The sequence below is a fragment of the Solenopsis invicta genome, chromosome 10 (genome assembly GCF_016802725.1).
Source record: "Solenopsis invicta isolate M01_SB chromosome 10, UNIL_Sinv_3.0, whole genome shotgun sequence".
Lineage (NCBI taxonomy): Eukaryota > Metazoa > Arthropoda > Insecta > Hymenoptera > Formicidae > Solenopsis > Solenopsis invicta.
The window spans coordinates 18,610,905-18,632,690 of NC_052673.1; the positions used below are offsets into that span (position 1 = coordinate 18,610,905).

The window sequence follows — 21,786 nt, forward strand, 5'->3', positions numbered from 1 at the left end:
TCCCTCGTAGTTTAGTTTTCTCGGTTCGAGAGAATGAAAAATAATATCAAGAAAGACAGATATTCTAATTCCATATATCCAAGCAACACGCCAAAAGCGTGCGTTTAACGGATACGTTTGTGATACGATAGTACATGAAAGGGTTAAAGATCTCGCGTTGAGTAACGCAGCTCTCGGAGGAGGTAGAAGACGAATTCGTTTCGTCTGTGATTTAGGTTTCCGACCAAGTACGGGGTAGAATCGGTCGGCGATTTTACGTGCGCATGGCGCTAGGGAAAATTACGCGACGGCTTTTTTGCCGGGCATATTTCCTCGTTTATCAGCGTCCGTTAGGTTTCCATGACCGCTCCGGCTAGAAGCAACTTCGCCCCGACAAGAGCAGCAACGCCCGTGGCCGTGCGCCGCGAGCGCGTCCGACCTAGTATAAATAGGTTTGCTTCTTGCCGGCCTTAGTTAAACAAAGTTTCACGGTGGTGGTAGACGGGCACGGTGCGACGCGACGCGGGGGTTAGTTGCGGGTAGAGAGGAGTCCGTGAACCCTGCGGAACCTCGCCCTGCTGCTGCCGCCACTACCGTTGCTGGTGCTGCTGCCGCTGCTGTTGCTGCTGCTGCTGCTGCTGCTGCTGCTGCTGGTGCTGCTGCTGCCGGTGAGCTGCTGCCGCTGCTGTTGCCAGTGGTGTGCTGCTGCTCCTGCCGGGATCCGGGGAAAACGCAAAAACCGCTGGCTTCGGCGGAGCTCGAAGCGGATAACTTCGACACGTACCGGGTGTCCTCACTCGAGCCCGGTGCATAGCTAAATAGAGGGGGCGCGGGCGACGAAAACGCGTGAGATTAATTTCCGGATTACGTCCACGAGGGAGGGCGACGACGTAATTCGGAAGATAAAGAAAAGTCTCGAGATATCGGCGTCCCTGGTGTCGCGAACGAGCGAGAAGACGTAATATATATCGTCCGACGAGAAAAACGGATGCGGCTCGGCTTTATTTACGACGGGTCAGGGCTTCATTTTCATCTGCTTACCTTGAAGAGGAGGTCCCTTCACCCTCTTTCTCTTTCTCTTTCTCTTTGTTTCACTCTCTCTCTCTCTCTCTCTCTCTCTCTCTCTCTCTCTCTCAGTTTCAAGTTCTGTGCGCATCATCGATAATCATCATCAACCGCGATGTCGGGAAACCGCCGCGCGCCGCCATGGTTGCTCGTTGCCCCAGATAACGAGAAGATAAGTATACCGAGATTATACGCTTTCCTTTGACTCTTTTTTTTCTTTCTCGTCGTTCAAGCCCGCGGCACACCATCGTGCTAAGAATACGTTCGTTATTACGTTCATAGAAACGACCGAGGCACTCGCGCTCATGGACTCGAACTCCAACTTCAACTCGAACTCAGCCATGTACTTTCACTTCTGTCAGCATTCGGCGTTTTGGTTTTACACTTGGATAATTTTATTTGCGCTTACGTTTGACGCGCAATATCCGAACGCTTTCGTCGACATTCAAGAACGAGATTGTATCGACTCTTAAATAACGTATAGTGAGTAGATTGGATGAGAGATATTTTTCGATATTGAATATTTGTCGCCCAATGAAACTCGTGACTTTCTTAGGAATAGGAATTCAAAACAATGCGACCTACAGGAAATGTAATTTCAAATAATGTCGATAGATTTTCTCGTTTCCGGCTCTTTCAAGACTATCTTGAAACTTTGCTTCAACGAACGTTTCATCAAGCTTATTTTTTTTATTACGTATCCAATTAAGCATTCGTACCGATTTTACTCCGGTGAACGAAACGACTCAAAATAATGTGTAATTTGCGGTGTCTCATTGCGTTTTTCGTGCATCGCACGGCGGCGGCGGCGGCGGTAGCGGCGGCGCGATGGTACGATCGGAATTATCCCGGTAGAGACCCCAGCCGAAAGGGGCCCAGTTTTTCGCGATAATTCTTGGCCGCGGCCCTGAGATGAATTCTCATCAGAATTTCACTGACCGATCGTAAATCGCGACCGTAGCAGATGGCTGAGCCGTTGCTCCTCCAGCACTTAATGCACTTATAATGCGTGGCATCCGCTTCTCGCATTTTGCCGCATCTTTGCGACTGCAAGACCAAAGGGAGAGGTGGGCTCCTCTCGAGGGCGTCGCGAGTTATTCGCTAGATGAAGTGCCACTAACTACCCGCTCTTCAACTCTTCAACAACTTCCAACTGTTAACGATGGTATATTAATTCGGAATTAGTTGGAGTCGATTCTCGTAAAGTTCCATCGAAGACGATGCGCTGAAAGAAACCGGATATTTTGAAGGAGTTAATTGGCACTTGATAATTCAAGGAAATCCATCTTCGCATTTCGGTCGTGATCATTTTCTTATGCCAACTGGAAGCCGCTTTGTATTAGTAATTGCGATATTTTGATTAAATTAAACTTACGCGATTCCGGCGTACTTACTTCGTTCCACGCACAATTGTTGCAGGAAAAACAATACAAGGATCTTTGTACCTATTCTCGATAAAAATGCATCTGCGCGCGATTACGAGTAATTTTATTCAGATTGCACTGGTCATTTGGTTGCACAATGTTGAAGGTACACGTGACGACAAAGATGGACGCGAGTTCATATAATTCCGGCGAATTCGTTCCAGTCCTGGAGAGAGAGAGAGAGAGAGAGAGAGATGCAGTAGAGTCTCTTCCAGATATAGCGACTCTATCGCAAGAAGCGCCTTGCCGCGCCGCACCGCCGCCGTGTAATTGTCTTAGGCTGCAAAAGCGCGCAGTCACACCTTATTTATAATCCTGTCGATTCATGACGCACTCTATGTATCGCTCTATCGTGCCGATAATTAGTTTTCGCTTGTACGAACGTCGCGGTGTATCGTCTTCTACATACTTGGCGCGCGGAAGAATCGCGTTCCGCGATCCAGCCAGTTACGACCGAATAAAGTGCGAAATGGTCGATGATGCTAGCGAGAAAGATAATTAAGACTCCACCCACTGATGTTTGCAAACGAATACCTCGCTCGTTTTCTCAATAAATCAATCGGTATTAAATCCTGCTTTTATTATGATTTTATGCACGTTCGCGACAATATCCAGTTTCCGTTATTTGTAGCGCGAAATTAAATATCGCAGTGAAATTGTAAACGAATTCGATCGGTGCGCGCGGTCGCGGCGCGACGCAGCGCGGCTCGATGTAAATCAAAATGCGTTGCTCGTTACAACAAATTCTGACGGAGAATAGATTGCGCTCGTGTTCGCCACATACGTAATATTTCTGGTTTCTTGAGAGTTCGAGTACGGGACATTCATCAGAAGCGCGTGGAAATTTTTCACGAGTCTACCTTCCATATTCGTTTCATATTCCTTTTTTTGTTCCGTTTCAACGCGTATCGATGATTCCGCTAGCTGTTTAGCATCTCTGACTTGCTAACGACTCATTAAAGCCGAAGGGTAATTTTTCACTTGCCCACTCATTAATATTCCTCCTGTTCGCCGCTCACCGTGCAGAAACGCGAGAAATGCCGGAATCGTCGTCGAATCCTCCTCGTCGCCACTCTCCTTATGGTCAGAGATAATGAGCGCGCGAGATAATAATGCGGGAAGATCCTTTGGGACTCGCGTTCCGGGATATCGAGGACACTCTCGACGTCGTCGTCGTAAGACGAGCGTAATTTCGTGTGGCTACAGTCGGCAAGAAGAAGAAGTCGATTGAAAATTGTTGCGCTCGTATAAAAAGCGCGCGTAACGTACGTGCCGCGAGAGTTAATTCGCTGTAACTTATACTCTCGCGTCATTAGAAATATCGTCAGAAATATACCGCCACAGTTTGCGCGAACCTAGGTGCGAAAGCTGCGATCTTGTTCGCTGTTGCGAAAATGATCATGTTACGTTCGTTCGATCATAGCTGTGATCATCGGTCAGAGATACGCGCCATAAAGAATATCATTCTCCCGCGGTACCACCAGCGTCGTCGATTAACCGGCGTCATCGAGATAACACCTGGCTTTCGATCCCTGATTGCAAGGTGTGTGTGTGTGGGGGGGGGGGGCTGCTGCGACCTTCTCTCTCTTTCAGGAAAAAAAGTTATTTCTACAAATTGACTTTCGGCGCGGCCATCGCGCACCGCCAATTACCGAGCACCCTGTATACTCACGCGGCGCGACGATATCCCGCGAATGCCGGGCGTAACCGCGTCGAGAATTGGGTGCCGGGCGTAGCGAGCGGCAACGGGAGATACCAGCAGCTAGAAACGACCAGGAGGAGAGAGAGAGGTTGGAAACTGTGATGCCCGCAAAAAGCATGGCAGACAGCGCCGATCGTTTTTGCTCGGCGTCAGCCGCGTTCCTACCGCCGCGTCGTCGTACTTCGTGGTGGTACATCGTTCTACCCTCTCGCTTCCTCTCACCCCTCGCTCCTCCCACTCTCGCATTCATCCTCCCTTCTTGCCTCCCTTCTGCCCTCTTCGTCCTCTCTCGGGCATAAGTTCCCTCCCTTCTCCCCCTCCTCTCTCTCTCTCTCTCTCTCTCTCTCTCTCTCTCTCTCTCTCTCTCTCTCTCTCTCTCTCTCTCTCTCTCTCTCTCTCTCTCTCTCTCTCTCTATCGCTCGCTCGTTCGCTCGCTCACTCTGCTCACTCACTCTCTCTCTCTCTCTCTCTCTCTCTCTCTCTCTCTCTCTCTCTCTATGTCTTTCTCCTTTCGCTGTGACATTCGGGTTGTCGCGAGATCCATCTATCTGTCCATCTCTCCATCTCTGTTCCCATGTTCCGTTCGCCTCGGCATCGTGCAAACGGATGGGATTACCTTCTCCTTCTTCCTCGCGGTTTACGCATCCAGGAAAATGGATTACATCGTATCGTTAAGAGAGAATACGAATAGCGACATCCGGTGACGAAGGCGCCTGCTTCTGGAATCGAAATTTCGTCATTAACTTCATCATCGGCTGTCAGGGTTGACTGGCGGGCGCGAAGGGCGATATCGGAACAATTGGATATCGCTTTCGATCTATACGAGCGGGATTCGTTTTCATTTGATGGCTCTAATTGTCTTCATGAGCTGCCTCAGGCCGAATAACAATTCAGCATATTGAAGCTTTTCAAGTCGCATACGAGATATACAAGAATGAATTTTTTTCATCCGCCTTGCCATTTATACAAACTTCTTAGATAGGATTTTTGAATCGATCGAATCGAAAATTACACGGCTGAAGAAGCGTAGTCCGAGTATCGATACGTTTCGATTTCGCGCGTTCTCCTCGCAGTCTTGGATCCTCGAGTGTAGGGTATCCTTAAACTCCTTCTTAGGAACATCTCCGCGGCCCCTGACAGGCTTGACTAATGGTCATCCTACGTCCGCCCTTCGGCTTTATAGTTCTCCGTCTTTTCTCTCTCCGTGATGCTCACGCAACGCGACATCTCCGTCTCTCTGCTTTCGCAGCGTCGAGGATATCAACCGCTTCGAGAGCGTTCTAGTTCTCTAACGAAAGAGATCAATGAGTTTTCTAACTTGCCCGAAATAATCATCTCAGATTTTCTCGGCGAATCGTACAAATGTTTCGACCGTAGCGAATATTTTTTCGGAAAATCTTCTGCGTGAATTTAATTTTCAATAGAAACTCGAATATTTTGACAATTTATTTCAACGGATCTTACGATCCTAATGCGCTTTGAAATAGATACCAGTGACAAAGTATATCGAAGCTTATATACATATGTATATCTAAATATACGTTAAATAGTTTAACAATTGACAGAATACTGGAAAACTGGAGAAAAAGTCTTATTTCTATTACGAATGTTAATTAGAAATGACCTGTGCAAAAGAACGAAATTATCTGTTACTAAATAAAAGGACTTTTTCCCATGTCCCTACAACTGTTTCAACCAACCCTCGTATGGTGAAACGAATTCTCAGGGATTCTTTCTCGAGTCTACAAATTAAGTATTTAGCCGTGTTCCGCAATAAGATATCATAATTGTTCCTTCAGCCGCAAAATAATAATAAAAAGAAATACGTCGACGGAATGAAATGGCGGGGAATAAAAGGTCGACCTTTTCTTTTTTTTTCTTTTTTACAGTAAGGGCAGTAAAAATGCTTTCATCGACCTTCGAGGATTCACTTTCATCTTCAATTTAAACGCTACAGTTGGTTATAAAACTGTTTCTTCGATAGAAAAATGTTTCTATAGAAAAATTTCTTTATAAGGAAAATTCTGTTTGCGAGACATATATTATTTATTGTTCTGATTATATTGCCTCTTTCTTTCCAAGAACTTCAAGCTGTAAAAATGACAAAAGCACTGGTGTATTCGTACGTATTAGCGTCGATACGTTTCTGAGTCAACGAGACGTAATAACTTTTATTAACGTTATTTTTATCGACTTTTAAAGTTTTCAAAGCGGAATATTGCAATCATGCTGCAAGATTAATCGAAACAAGTATTGATTCCCATTTATCGTAAAATTTTATTATGAAACAATCTCACAGTATTTTATATGATTATAATGTACATTGACTCCTCTCTATCTTCAACAGAATACGCAATTGTAAAATTTTGTTCGCGGTCCTCATAAATTAGTTAAACGAGAAGCTTCGATAGATTTTCTTATTTAAATGATACCTGCAAGTAAAAAGCGCAAAAGGAAGAGCAAACGTGAATTATTCGACGCATCCTTAAATTATTGCTATTTTTACCACTTTTAATATGTTTCTTAAATTTTAAAATTTAAATTATCAAGGTCTTCGAATAATTTAAAATTTCCATAAAAATTGCGTTAAATAGATTTTTTTCTATTACACGCTTTATTGTTAGATATCTATTGTTTCTCGGTACAAATCGTTAGCTCGCACAACAAATATTTACACTTAAGCATCCACCTATGTATGCCTACAGACAGTTTCATTAATCTGACATCTGATACGTGCACAATTTACAATAACAACGCGATAGCAGCGAACGGCAGAAGGAAGAGATATTCGTCCGTATATTTTTCGATGTTATCGACAATATCGTAGATTCTTCGATTTTTTTTTTTTTTTTTTTTTTGTTACGGGGAGGGAATAATAATAATGCCCATGCGCTTTTCGACGCATCTGGGCGTAAAAACAAAACGCGTGAACAAATAAATTCTCACGCATCGTTTTTAAAATAATATATTCTTTTCGATTTTCGATAGAATATTTGTCTCGTTAAATAATGTGAAATACTAAATAGAAACTATGATACAGAAAATATAGTAAATTACAATCAAAGTATCCAGATGAGAGCAATAAAATTTATAAACGAGCACTCTTCTTAATACGGAAATGTATCGTCAACTTTCACTCTCTTCAATAGCTGGATCTTCGTGTGTTTCAGTAAGCAAGCTGTTTTCGACGGAAAAAAAGCGATTAGGGGCGGCATACCGTTCGTCTTTCGTAAGTATAATAGATGAAGCGATATAACATATTCATGATTACATGAAAAAGAAAAGAAAATTTGAACAAAATTTAACGCAGAGGCATAATCTTAAGCGCGCGAATTTGAATTGGTGCACGGAAAAAAAATTAATTCTGTTAAAAAAAATTATTACTCTATTTTTTTTTAGCAAGTAACAAGTTTCTTAACAAAGAATATTTTCCTGATAATTGGTTTAAAATATACTTGTCGCTAATTTTAGAAAGAACTCATCGTTATTTTAAAACAAGAATTAATACTTTTTCGTAGAATATTAATTGAATCGCAGAAAAATCAGAATATCAAATCGAATTTAACTTAGTAGTCTTAATTAAAATATTAAATCGCTAGGATTCAAAATATATTTTAAATGAGTTTGATGCTTATGATGAACTCATTGCTCGTTTCAAGTAACGATATTGAGTGCATTTTAAAACTATTATCAAGAAAATTTTTCGTGAAGGTAACGATTAATTTAAAAGAAGAAAGTCCTAAATTGGGTAATCGCTTTTCTCAGCACGATAAATTTCGATATTTTTCTACGTATAAAAAGAGCCAATATTCGAGGACCGTGAAAATTTGACTGAAAATCCAATTAAAAATCTAAAAACAGCATCGTTATTTGCACGATTGAACCGATACGAAGCGCATATCCCCGCAGCACAATTCGGATCATGGACGTTCGGGCCACCCCACGGCTTCGCCAGGATCATTCGTTGGAACGTGGATAAGTCGCCGGAGCGAATGCCCAGCGGGGACATCGAGGCGATATTCTCGCTAATAGACAGCGAATTCACGCGATCGCTGTGGAACTCACAGTTCAGGGTAACATACAGGCTAATACTGCGCGAGAAGGAGCTGCATTTCAATATCGGCGTGTACAACCCTAGCAGAGAAGACACCTTCAGCTTTAATCTGCTCCTACACACGTATTTCAAGGTACCCGATGTCAGGAGATGCCAAATCACAGGACTGCACGGGTGCACGTTCGTCGACAAGGTAGCGAGAGCCTGTTCTGCTAAGTTTTATTACATATAAACCTGCAATTAAAATGTAAATCAATCGAAAGATTTCACTGGAGGAAACTCCTGAGCTGAAAGACTCAGGGGAGGGGAGGGAGAGAATCGCTTATTTTCAATCAATCAACTAACTCTAGTTATCAATGATTCGGTATTACCGGTCGAACGACAGTCGATCTTAACAGTCGCGTAAAAATATCGACGAGTCATTAAATTGTTAGCCTGGAGCGGCGTGTACGGGACGTGTGTCGAAGCAATTATCGCAGCCACTCGTAAATTGTGTTTCATTCACCCGCACAGACTAGGGACAACCAAATCTTCCAAGAGGGCCGCGACGTCGTGACGGTGTGCGAATGGACCGACCGGATCTACCAGAACACGCAGCCGGAGCATATCATCACGAACGTCGTTTCCGGTAGGAAGATGCGCGTGCAGAAGTACAACTTTCCCGACACGGTCGTTTGGAATCCCTGGCAGGAGAAAGCGCGCGACATCCCGGACTTCGGCGACGACGAATTTCCCAATATGATATGCGTCGAGAGCGGCCACGTCAGTAGTCCGGTTATACTATTGCCAGGAACGGCCTTTGAGGCGAGCCAGATATTACAGGTACACGCGTGCTCTCGTATCCCGTTCGCCGATCATTCGCCCGCGCCGCTGGTAACGCGAAATCGTATCTGTCGGCGCAATTAACGGTAACCGAAGACGTACCGTCGTAATATGAATCAAGTCTATATACGTGCGCATAGATTGAGAATTCCAACTATTATTAATACCACGGCTGAATCTCTCGATTTTCGTGACCATGTTTAACGCGCGAATGTCGTATCGATCTTATATTGGTCATTTGATATTCTACAACATTTTTTGCATTGATATTCTAGCGTTTGTAATAATTCAATAATTCAACTTACGAATGCATTTTATCGATTGTTCGAACGTGAACGTCAGGCGCGCTCGCAATTAATTGCATGAAACCAGACTCTCACCGTAATTCGAGTTGTCATACTCTTATTTGAAATCTTACGCTATTACCCGTAATTACAATCGTTCGTGAAACCACTAGTTACGCCGTATTCCATACGGAATACCTGCGAATAGAGAATGACCGAATAATTGAGCTAAGATCTTTTTTACTCTTTACTCCTGTGTGCGCGTGTGTGCGTAAATCACACCACTCGTTTGCAATCTAAAGGCTTCTCGCTTTTTATGATTTCAATTAATGAGGCAAATATTAAAATCTTTTGCGGAAAGGAGCAAACATGTTCCCATAGAAATTATTAAATTGCTGGTTAAAACTATTATTACTGCTGTGGTTATCAATGATATATTATTAAATGCTTCACATTGCATAACTTTTTAGCATTAAAATTCACATTTGCAGGCAGGTAAAATTGCAAGTTTCTTTTAGAACGTTTTATGCAATCGGATGGCGACGTAACGCTATATTAATTCTGCATAAAGTATTAATAGCGGAATACGATTCGAGTTGCAAATGTCATAATATTTATTCATCACTGTGATAAAGATCTTTGCAAATTAGAATTTTTCTCATGTTTGCGTACACGTGTATTCGAGTCATTGAAAAGTGTAACTCGAGATACGCGAGCAGAGGTCGAAAGCGTTGAAAATGAAGAAGGATAGTCTAAGGTCTAGGATAGTCGAATGTGCAGTAGAGTGTGTGTTGAATTTGATATTACAGCGTTCATGAATTGTGTTTTCCAGGTGATGTGAGTAGAGAGTGGACCGACGTCGCACGTCAATGCCGGAGGCGGTACCAATTCACTGCTTCCGACGTCTTCAGCATCGTCCGCGGTCTGGCCAACTGGTACAGGGTGGCTTTACATGCCGCCTCCGCCGCCACCTCCGCCACCCCCGCCGCCACCTCCGCCGCCCCCGCCGACGCATCCATCGCATCTACACTCGCATTGCATTGCCCAGACTTGCACGATATGTTCTCTGAATCTTTAGGAATCTTTAGACATGAGGTCAAGTTCCGCAAATTGTGCGAGCTCTCAGAATCTCTTCGCTTTCCGCTTCTCCGCAATCAGCCGCAGTTTCCACGAAGAATCCACGAAGGACCTCATGGGTGGAGAACCTCATGGGTGGAGAATGTATCTTTTTTTGTCGAGTCTGTCGAGGAAGAAGATATATGTAGTGATGTTATATGTAGTAAAAGGCAAGTAATTTAGTTAATTTCGTCGAAGAATCTGTTTTCCTTTATTCCGCTTATTTTTATCTCTACGCTTCGTCCGTGCTTTACGATAGGAATCATGAGAAACTAAGATAATCCAAAACGGCCAATCGAATACGCGAACGTGAGGGATCAATCGATCTATCTCTCTTTGTTTTTCACCGTCCAAATAACAATCCGATGCATAGGATTTATAAATGAGTCAATTACATTGTCCGAAGACAAGATTGTTATCTCGTTTGCAATATTTATTTTTCTTTTATCAAAGATATGAAAAAATTGCTAGGAAGTACTCGCAATAAGTATTACGCATAAGTGGACGAGACTAAGATTCCCTTATTACATTTTTAAAGAACATTATCGTAAAAAAAAGACGAGCGAACTAAAATTCATTTGATCCGTCACAAACATGCATACATTCCATACACATATGAATGGAAAGCGAAACAAGTATATCTCCCATTCTTGACTCGTCACGTTTAGGTATTAGCGGTATATTATTTATAGATATAGATTGGCATTAGATTTGTAAGTGATTTTGTTAAATTTACGCGCGATAAAACTTTCCCTACAGAGTTTCTAAGTACTATGCTATACAATGACTCGTTTGTTTCGATAAACGACGATTCGATCTAGTTTGCTTGCTGCGAAATGTACATTTGAAATTAGTAAATAACAGAAAATGCACTTGAGACGTATCTTGTGTTACACGAGCTATAATAAAAATATTCTCGAAAAACTTCATATATATATATATAGATAAATATATATAATATACACACTCACGTTTTAAAAATGTTTAAAGGCACTATACTTAATTTTTTTCTCAAAGGCAAAAAGAGTCTAGCTTAAATATTGTATATCTTTACTTGTTTAAATTCATTACGTGTACAAACTCTTAGAGAATGACAAACTTTGAATGTTCGATTCCTTTAATGCAACTTTTTTAGTCTTGTGCTAAATTGTATGGTTTATGCAAATTTTAATAGATTTTCAGAATCTCCATACGTATAAAATTAAAAAGTTAATGAGATTTTTGAATACCTTTCCCCCTATGCATACTAAACGGAAAATAATTATAAAGTACAAAACATTTCTTATAATTTAATTAAATAACTAATTATAATGCGCGATAAAGGGATGCCACGGAAAATAATCGGATTAGATTTATATGAAATTTATTTAAGAAGAAAAATTTTTTCTTGCAATTTTATAATATTTTAACGTAAGAGAGAGACGTACGATTTTATATAATTTTTCTAAACATTACGAATAAACAACATGCTACATGTGCATGTGTTTGTTCAGCTTATAATATATAATTTACCTATGAACAATACAAATATGGTGCTATTGTTACAAATATAGTGTTGTAATGATAAGTCGCAACACAATACATACAAATACATCTATCTACACACACTCACACACACACACACACACACACACACACACACACACACACACACATACACACTCACACACACACACACATACACACACACACGTATGTACATACATACGTACATAAACTAGATAAGCTCAATCAACATTTTTTCGTAATGCTGCAATTTTAACCGTAATCGTCCTTCAAAATTTTCAAAATTGTCGTCCCTAAAATATCGTATACCGATTATATTTGTTCATATGCAAGAAGAAACGTTGCATCATCGAAATAGACATGTAAGATAATATTTACTGTAATGTTATGATATTATCATAAAAATTGCATGTGTATACGGAGAACTTTGTAAAGACATTGACCATTTAACACGAAGAAGAAATAAGATTTTGCTGCCCATTTTTGACATAATTGTATTATTATTAAGGTATCATGAGAACTTGAGACACTATTCTGAAGCTCAGTTGAAACTCAATTTAAATGATGGCGAATTTAATGAGTTCATTAAATTTTATATCGAGGTTAATTGAATTTTTAATAAAAGCATCGAGCATTTTTTTAACTCAATTGTGAATTCGACAAAGATAAATGAGTACGCAGGACCATATATTTTAATATAAATTTTTTACTTATGAAAAAAACAATTTATTATTGTCTTAAATTCAATTATTATCAAGAGATAAATTGACTACATTGTAAAGTTAATTGTGTGGATGAAAAGAAATCGGCAAAAGATGCATCGCACATGTCTCTATTTTATATAAATGTATAATCTATACCAACGCGCGTGTGCATATATTGGTTTTACTCATTAGCCGGAAAAGACAAATTTTTTTACGTTATATGGACTCCCAACGTCACGTATGTAATATTGAAGTATCACATGTAAATTCTTCAAATGAACTATCCCCCATACTAGTAGTGTACTATTACAATTAAGTAAATGCTCAATATAGCGCACCGTTCCTCGCATATTATGAACTTGGAGTCAAACAAAAGAAAAGGGAAAGACGAGTGGAACGTTCCTGCTTATAGATGTGTCATAGAACGCGAAAAGGTACAGCGTAGTGAATCCGAAAATACAATTAATAACCACTCGGAACAAAAGAATTGAATTTCGGCGTTTTTCCAGATCGCAAAGAATGCTACTTTCATGAGGGTTTTGGTCTTTAGAGGCTAGACAATACGTTCGTCATTTAGTATAGTGTACATTCCTGTTTTTCCCCCTCCGTATTAGCAATTAAGGTTCGGTCTTCCACCGCTGTGACATTTATCGAATCACGTCGTACATCATTCTCATTCGACTCAATGTTAATATCCACGAATATTTGTGATTAAAGCGAAGTTATGAAATAAAATTAGTACGTTAAGAAAGTGTACTCTTTTTGGGAAAGTGCAATAAAAATGTGGGAAATAATTGTATAACTTTAATTTTCTCTTTCAGCGTTTAATAGTTTATTGTACTTAATTGTAAAATTGTTAATGGAACTACTGCTAAACCATCGTTATATCTAGTAAAACAAGTTAGCTAGTAAAGCAGCATAGTTTGTCGCTCGGGATAGGAGACTTAAGAATTTGTATGTGTATCGTTAAAATTTGAACAGTTTATTACAAGCGAGAAGGAACGATAGTAGCACATGCGTGTCTAGTGATCGTTCGCTTGTTACACATTTAATTACATAACATATTAAATAAGTGAGAGTCTGAATTTACAGATTGAAAATTAGTACTACAATTGTATTATTTAATTATCCTTATACCTAAAGAAACCAGTCAAACGTGTGGTTTTCTTTGACTGAATTTAGGTGTAGGTAACGTCAAGTTTTATACACACTGATTATAACTGCAGTTTCCATGTGAGCAATATGTAAATAACAAGATGATCGAAGCTAGGTCCTGAGGCATGTCATACGGCCGACAATGGAAAAATTCTCTAACATCAAAGGCATGATGATATCCTTTTCAGTCCCCGGTAAGCATCGACTCCTGTCTTGTTCCTTACAATCGTGAATCTCTTTAGCGTAGCCATTGGTTGCGATATAAGCCGTTTGTATCGTGAAAATTTGTACACTTTTGTCGAATTATCTCTCTGCTTGTTTAGAAGACTCCGCTTGTTCGCCTTGCTCTTTCTTAAGCTGCTTCTCCCTCATTCGTTCCGCGTCGCTGTAAAAAAACATAGATCCAAATCAGTAATGAGAAAATCATTTCAATTCTGTCGAGTGGAAAAGTCACAGATATATTTTGCACAGCTTACCGTGCTTTACGTTGCTCCAAGGAAAGACCCTTATTACTGCCTTGTTCAGATGCTGCCTTTTTTACGGTTTTTTTCAAATTCTTCGCTCGTGCTAGTTCACGTTGATTTCCGCCTGCAATGTAATACAATTTTTTTTTAGAAGTTTTGAGAAGTAAAATTCAACTTTTATTTAATTCTATTCGGCAATTTTTTCGGTCTCTGCTTCCGTTTTCAAACTCTACTCAAACGAGGTGTTAAAAAGGAAAGAAAGGAGCGCTATTCGCCTGTGCATGCGCGCGCGCACATAATTCAAAATCGCGTTTCTCTAATCGAGCTGAAAAAACGATAATGCATTTGTATTCATAATTCATGCAAAGATGACTGCGAGAGATGGTGACCCCCAATCCACAAACGATGATACAATTTAACTGCTCCGATTACTCTATGATCTTTATCCATGTCGTGCCTCGTTCGAGCGCATCACGCATGCGCAAAATGGCGGTAGAGTAAAATGTGACGCAGGTACGCCATACAACGTATTTTCTACCATGTTTACTGTCAAAATAGGCAAGAGACCCATCGTAGATAGAAAATGAAAGATACCGGTACCGCGTGCTCGCACCGCGAAAGCGCGGTCGCCACGGCGATTCGCGGCGCGTCATAGAGGTTAACAGCAGCGAGATTTTCGGAAACGCCGAAAGCCTCGTGTCGCTCCGAAAAGCGAGACTACTCCAGTTGGACTACGTTCGATTCTTTTTCTCTCGTTTTACAAGGGCGGTCGATTCTCTCGTTGAAACTCGCGAAACAGACTCTTTTCTCTCTTTCTTTTCTGTTTAGCACGCTATCGTCATCATCCAAAAATATTGACCTTTCCTTCGGAAACAGCCTGCAGAACGAGAGTTCTCGAGGATACTCGGAGCGCATCGTCTGCCACGGCGGTGTGCTCCTTTCTTCCTCGACGAGTCACCGACGTTTTTCGCGACGTTTCGCCGGACGGGACGTTTGCTCGCGCGTGCGACAAATCTCTGCGAGAGCGCGCGCGGTCACCCCGTGATCATTATGCGCGGCGACCTCATTATTTTCAACGCCAACGACAATGGCAGCCACGGAAGTTTCACAGGCCAAACTCTCTCGTGGCTGTCTCATTCTTTCTTTCTCTCTTTCTCTCTCTCTCTTTCTCTTTTTCTCCCTCTTTCTCTTTCTCTCGTCGAGTTGTCGCGACGCGATCAGAGAACGACCCGACCTCAGCGACGTTCGGCTGGACTTACGGGTCATTTTCTTTCTCAGTTCTTGATCTCCGATAAGCAAGCACTTTGAAATTCGACCACCCGAATCGGTGCGAAACGCACGGCCCCGACGATACGCGCGCACCACACACACACGCGCACACACACGCGCGCACACCGCGCTCCTGCGGACTAATTTCCAAACCAAAATAAATATGGTTCTGCGTCGTCTCCGTAGCCCACCCTGCACACCTCCCTCCCTCTTCGTTAAGCCGCCTGCCGCGCGATGACCGCCGCAGGGCTACCACGTGTTCCGTTCTAGTAACATTCACTTATCAAGGCCGGAGCAGAGTGCGCCTCTGCAGATTCGTCTGTATTCACACTTGGCACAAACGCGCGATCTTTTATTTTTGCCACTTCCGGTATTCACGCGCGTTAAAAATTCGGTATATGAGGTAACGAAGAGGATTCGAAAGACGATTGAACGCGACACGACTTCTCACCGTGCATTGTATCCAACACGACGGATGTTGGCACGGACGCCCGACACTGCACAGCACTCTCGAACACTCATTCGCGTCATAAACACGTACGAGACGACGAGGATGCGAGTTGAAATGCGCCACGACCTTCCGCCGTCCCGCCTAACCTATCGCCGCTACGCAGTGGCAGCAGTCGGTCGGTTAGGGGAAATTCACACTTTGGCGGAAAAGCGGAAAGCAGTGAGCCAATCGGAACACGTGCTGGTAGTATACAGTTTCAATTTTTTGCTATAGACTGTATGGGGTGCGTTCATATTCTCCACCCGGGTGCACCTAGATGATGTTTTATCTTTGTTGTTTACCGAATATTAAACAAGGATGGAATGATGCTTGAGTGCACTCGGGTGAGGAATCTGAACGCAGCCCTGGGCTTACTACCAGCGCGAGTTCTGATTGGCTCACTGCTTTCCGCTTTTCAGCCAAGGTGTGAATTCCCTCTTAAGTAGGACGACGGAGATCGTGGCGCGCCGTAGCGCGTATATGTTCTGTGCGCGTCGTAACGTATTTCAACTCGCATTTTTGTCGTCCCCTACGTGTTTACGATGCGAATAAGTGCTTCGAGAGTGCCGTGGATTGTCGAAAGCAGAAAGAATGAAATGAAGTATCAGGCGCTCGTGCCAACATCCGTCGTGTTGAATATACATGATGCGAAGTCGTGTCGCATTCAATCGTGTTTCGCATCTACTCCGTTGCCTCATATCCCGAGTTTCCGACGCGCGTGAGTACCGTAAGTGTTTCGAGAATGCCGAAAACGAAGGATCGCGCGTTTGTGCAGTGTGAATCAAGACGAATCGTCCAGAATCGTCATGAGAAGGATCTTGGATTTCGAATGTTCGAGAGCTGCGGCGGGGAAAGACGGAGCTGGATGGAGTTGGACAGAGCGACCAGTGAGTTAATTCATTTGCATCTACCGTTTATTTGCCCCCCACGTTTCAGTATCCGCGCCTCATCCCGATTACGCTGGCACAAATCGCGACAAAACGACTCGATGAATCACGCGAAAGCCGTTGGGATAGAAAAAATTTAAAGTTCGTGTACGCGCGTCCGGCGCTCCCTTCGCCAGGTGTGCCAACAGTCGAGCGACGTGCTTTCTGAGGTTTAATCTGTACATTGACATATATGTCCAATGTCTACAAAATTAGCATTTGAGAATAAAAATTGTCTTCAATCTTTAGTACATAGTTGAAAATATATTTATTTCTTGCATATTTTTTTCCAAGTTTTATTTAAAATGACAAAGTTTCATGTTTTCTCAATATTCTAGTAAAATGGGCGCGTTATGCGCATATAGAAAACACAAGTATATATAAAAATAGTGTTTAGATTTACAAAATCACAATTTAAAAAAAAAATTTTTTTTTTCTTTAGTACTATATACTTATCGAAACATCTTTTATCAATTTAATAATGCAATTCAGTTCAGAATATACACTCCCAAAGCACATTCCTGTTTACATAATTTACAAAGTAAAAAAACAACATATTTCGGATACAAGAGATAAAAGCTTAAAAGTAGTAAATACTTAGGAGCTACATGCCGTACAAGCTTCCTTATTCTTACGCGAGCAAGCGAGCATGGCTTCCAAGTTTTTACTCGCTTGCTGGCTCAATTGTTTTCGTTTTTCGGCATCGTCATCACCATTGACATCTTTGTTGGGCGACTGATGAATAGGAGTGCTATTAATAGGAGTGCTATTAATAGTAGAGGTGCTGGTGTTGGAAGCACTTGATATGGAATCGCGACTTTGTAATTTCGACTGATCCACTGTAAATTGTATAGGATTTGCGGCTGGTTTTGTTCTTAGGTAGTACATACCAGTCTTCAAACCCTGTAAAGAATTTATTTTTATATGAATAGCTTATACAACTTCATTAAATTTTTACTTTGTGTGAAAAAATAATCTATAAGAATTTATCATTTACTTAAACATAAAAGTTAAAATAATTATACTATCACTTACACTTCTCCATCCAAAGAAATGCATCGATGTGAGTTTTTCAGTTGTCGGATCACCTATGTGAACGTTTAAAGATTGCGACTGATCGATGAAAGCTCCCCGATCAGCCGCCATTTCGAGAATTACTTTCTGCGGTATTTCCCATACTGTTTTGTAAAGCATTTTCAGATCGTCGGGAATACGTTCGATGTTCTGCAAAATGCACATATACTTTTTCTTAGAATCGCACTAAAATAATTCGAGCGACAAGAACGTTTAAGAGAGAGACATTTAAAGGTGATTACTTGAACGGATCCAAAGTTCGCGAGAATCTCGTTTTGCATGTCTTCGTCCCATAAACCTCTGGCAGTCAAGTCTCGCAGTAGATGCGGATTGACGATGACAAACTCTCCAGACAATACGCGCCTCACGTAGATATTGCTCGTGTACGGTTCAATAGATTCGTTATTCCCTAAAATCTGCGCTGTCGAGGCCGTTGGCATAGGTGCTATTAAAAGTGAATTTCTCACTCCGTGCTCCGCGATCTTCGCTTTCAATTCATCCCAATTCCATAAATCCGTTGGTTTAACGTTCCACATATCGTATTGGAGGATCTGGAAAAACAAGATTATGAAACTCTAAAGCATGAAAACGTTGTTCCATGATTAAAATATCAAATACTTACACCTTTGCTAACCGGACTGCCTTGATATGTTTCATAAGTACCCTTTTCCGCAGCTAATTCGCAACTACATTCTAACGCACCATAATAGAGTGTCTCAAAGATTTTAATGTTGAGTTCCTTCGCCTCTTTGCTGTCGAAAGAATATCGCATTAACAAGAACGCATCAGCTAGACCTTGTATACCAATACCTAAACATACAATTTTTAAATTTATCATGTAATTATTAAAAAAATTAATGGCAAAATTGAGTGACAAAATGTTATAAATTTACCAATAGGTCTGTGTTTTTGATTAGATGCTTTCGTCTCTGGGATAGGATAAAAATTAACGTCGATGACTTTATCTAGATTACGAGTAACGATTTTTGCCACTGTTTTAAGTTTATCGAAATCGAAAGTTTTGGTGTCTGTATTGACAAACATATTAACAGCGATAGACGCTAAATTGCACACAGCAACTTCCCCAGGACCAGAATATTCAACAATTTCAGTACACAGATTGCTGCATTTGATAGTGCCTAAATGTTGGTGATTTGATTTTCGATTACAATGATCTTTGTAAAGCATATAAGGTGTTCCAGTTTCTCCTTGAGATCTGAGAATGGCGAGCCACACAGTCCTGGCCTCAACTTGTTTTCTGTAGCGACCTTCCTTCTCGTATCTAAAAGTTTCATAATATGAATTTAAGATGTAAGTTGCATAAAAAATATGTTATAATTTAGTTAAATGAGAAATAGCTATTAATATATACCTAATATACAATTCTTTAAATTCATCGCCCCAAACGTCAGCCAAACCGGGAGATTCATATGGACACATTAAGCTCCACATCTCGTCGTTATACACACGTTCCATAAAAAGATCCGGTATCCATAAACCGTAAAATAAGTCTCTGGCTCGCATATTTCCATCGCCTGTTAAAAAGCATTAGATACATTTATTATGATACATAAAAAGAGGCAAGATAAATATAAGAAATTACCGATGTTTCTCTTAAGTTCCAAAAATTCGAAAATATCAGCATGCCATGGTTCTAAATAAATAGCAAATGCTCCTGGTCGTTTGTTTCCTCCCTGATCAACATAAACAGCTATTTCATTATACAACTTCAAAACGGAAACCAAACCGTTAGTTGTATTCGTATCTTCTGCACTTTTGGCACGAATGCAATGAACATTAATTCCTATGCCTCCAGCGTATTTGCTAATGAGCGAGCATTTTTTTAGCATGCTGTAAATACCCTTTATGCTATCGTTTTCGAGAGTTAGAAGGAAGCAACTGCAAGAAAATAATTTTCATTAAAATACAGTAGTGCTTCAGATATTAGCCTTAGGCTGCTTTTTATTCAATTAAACTCTTTTGAAATTAAATTTAAGAAATTACTGGTATATCTTTTGAAATTACCTAGACATCTGCTGATTGTTAGTACAAGCGTTGAATAGCGTTGGTGAAGCATGTGTAAAATATCGTTCAGACAAATAATTGTACGTTTCTATAACTTTGTCAATGTCGTTTTCGTGAATACCAACAGCTACTCTCATCAACATATGTTGAGGCCTCTCAACTATCTTGCCATTGATTTTCAGCAGATAGCTTCTTTCGAGCGTTTTGAAACCAATATAATTATAACTAAAATCTCGATCGTATATTATAGCAGAATCTAGTCTATCCGCATTATTCTTAATAATATTATAATAATGTTCGCTGATTATAGGAGTATGCTGATTTGTGATAGAATTCCTGGCATAATATAAATCATGCATGACCTCTGTAAAGTACAAGAATATATTAAATTCTAATTCCAAATCAAATGTTAATTAAACTTTAATAATCTAAGAATTTTATGACATAGAAATCGACTTAAATAAGTAAATGCAAAATGCTGTACCACTGAAGCTCTTCTTGGTTTCTTTGTGTAAGTTAGACACATCAATTCTTGCAGCTAATATAGCATAGTCAGGATGATTAGTTGCCATTGTAGCTGCAGTTTCAGCTGCAAGATTATCAAGTATGACTGTGGTTACTCCTGAATATAAACCACGAATCACTTGAATCGCCACAGCAGACTATAAATAAATTTAAATATTATACAAAAATGATATTGCCGAACTTGTTTGTATATATTAATTTCTATCCATTTAAAGAGAAATATAAATCCAATGTATACACAAAATGCTATAAAACTTCTTTTAAAAATACTATACACATTCTATTTCTATTGTGACAGCTTATTATTAAACAAGTAAAAAATAAAAAAATACTTACTGGATCTACATAGTTCATATCCAAGTTATAACATTGTTTGGCAATCCTTGAAGTAATTTTATCAAAGTGAACATCCTCCTTGCGTCCATCTAACAAAAATAGTAATGTTTAATTATAATTAATCTCTTTCTCATCCTTGATAATTTTGAATTATATTAACACATAATAATTGTAATATCAATGTGATAAAATAATACTGGGCTATAACAATTTAATCTTCATTTCATTGCAAAATGTTTTGTGATTTAGTGGTTTCCTAGCATTACAACAATAATATATACAAAAAGAATTGGCTTATCAATCGTGAGGAACGTAAATGGTTATTACATACCCATAATCGAATACGAAAGAATGGTTAACTCATAACTTACTGCGCTTGATAACGTGCATCTTTCCTCGTGCAGTTTCTTTGCTCGGCATTTTTAGGGGAGACCGATTACCGTTTCCCGCAGAGAGTTTCCCAAACGACGTAGAGAGATCCATGACAATCGAGACCTGACAGACCAATGTATTCTACTGTGTATTCTTCGTACGCTAACAATTTTAGGCGCGAAACGGAAGAACACATGTTCGACATGCGCGTCGCGATCTATCTATTTGAGCCAATCGTGAGCTTACTCCTCGAGTAGTGCGTTCCATCCTCAGTTTGAACTATATAACTGTCGAAATTTTTCGCCGTTTAATAAGTATATTCTATTTTCGCATGTCTGTTAAGTTAGCACCCCCACCACAAAAAACCGAAACGCCACCTATGCCAAAATTAAGTGCTTTTTATGTGCTAATTATGTACCCAATTTGAGATTTTTGTGCTCGAGCGGTTTAGCAGGAAAATAAGATTGAAGGTGGGGGTGCCAGCTTAACGTTAA

General features: G+C 40.5%; 4 protein-coding genes across 5 annotated transcripts in view; 2 read left to right on the top strand and 2 right to left on the bottom strand.

The window, feature by feature from the left end:
• LOC105207919 (glucose-6-phosphate 1-epimerase) overlaps positions 1 to 13,455 on the top strand; it is a 74,242-nt gene extending 60,787 nt beyond the window's left edge. For both annotated transcript variants that reach the window (XM_039454263.1, XM_026131573.2), the window contains 4 exons: positions 7,341 to 7,399; positions 8,080 to 8,417; positions 8,738 to 9,046; positions 10,163 to 13,455. In XM_039454263.1, coding sequence (XP_039310197.1) covers positions 7,341 to 7,399; positions 8,080 to 8,417; positions 8,738 to 9,046; positions 10,163 to 10,171 — 715 coding nt within the window. In that variant the 3' untranslated portion in view covers positions 10,172 to 13,455. The remainder of the gene's footprint in view (positions 1 to 7,340; positions 7,400 to 8,079; positions 8,418 to 8,737; positions 9,047 to 10,162) is intronic.
• A 164-nt stretch (positions 13,456 to 13,619) lies between these two features.
• Positions 13,620 to 15,721, bottom strand: LOC105197677 (putative SERF-like protein). The gene is made up of 3 exons (XM_011164159.3): positions 15,535 to 15,721; positions 14,288 to 14,399; positions 13,620 to 14,196 (listed from the first exon to the last, which is right to left on the bottom strand). Exons 1-3 carry the CDS (start codon positions 15,539 to 15,541, stop codon positions 14,115 to 14,117), a joined length of 201 nt encoding a protein of 66 aa, XP_011162461.1. The 5' UTR covers positions 15,542 to 15,721; the 3' UTR covers positions 13,620 to 14,114.
• Positions 15,722 to 16,384: 663 nt separating this feature from the next.
• LOC105197676 overlaps positions 16,385 to 21,786 on the top strand; it is a 69,013-nt gene continuing 63,611 nt past the window's right edge. Inside the window, exon 1 of the mRNA XM_011164158.3 lies at positions 16,385 to 16,921. The gene's annotated coding sequence lies outside the window, so the exon portion shown is untranslated. The remainder of the gene's footprint in view (positions 16,922 to 21,786) is intronic.
• LOC105197671 (ribonucleoside-diphosphate reductase large subunit) lies at positions 17,217 to 21,552 on the bottom strand. Its single transcript, XM_011164151.3, has 11 exons — positions 21,292 to 21,552; positions 20,921 to 21,009; positions 20,544 to 20,721; positions 20,060 to 20,423; positions 19,638 to 19,933; positions 19,407 to 19,569; positions 18,928 to 19,316; positions 18,657 to 18,844; positions 18,277 to 18,585; positions 17,996 to 18,184; positions 17,217 to 17,863 (listed from the first exon to the last, which is right to left on the bottom strand). Exons 1-11 carry the CDS (start codon positions 21,401 to 21,403, stop codon positions 17,558 to 17,560), a joined length of 2,583 nt encoding a protein of 860 aa, XP_011162453.1. The 5' UTR covers positions 21,404 to 21,552; the 3' UTR covers positions 17,217 to 17,557.

Excerpts from the sequence above, each read along its gene's own strand:
- LOC105197677 (XM_011164159.3), bottom strand. Across the intron at positions 14,197-14,287 it reads TTGGAGCAACGTAAAGCACG|CGACGCGGAACGAATGAGGG; the intron begins GTAAGCTGTGCA and ends GTTTTTTTACAG.
- LOC105197671 (XM_011164151.3), bottom strand. The coding sequence starts at position 21,403 with ATGGATCTCTCTACGTCGTTTGGGAAACTCTCTGCGGGAAACGGTAAT. Across the intron at positions 18,845-18,927 it reads TCAAAAACACAGACCTATTG|GTATTGGTATACAAGGTCTA; the intron begins GTAAATTTATAA and ends TTGTATGTTTAG. Across the intron at positions 18,185-18,276 it reads CGAACTTTGGATCCGTTCAA|AACATCGAACGTATTCCCGA; the intron begins GTAATCACCTTT and ends TGCATTTTGCAG.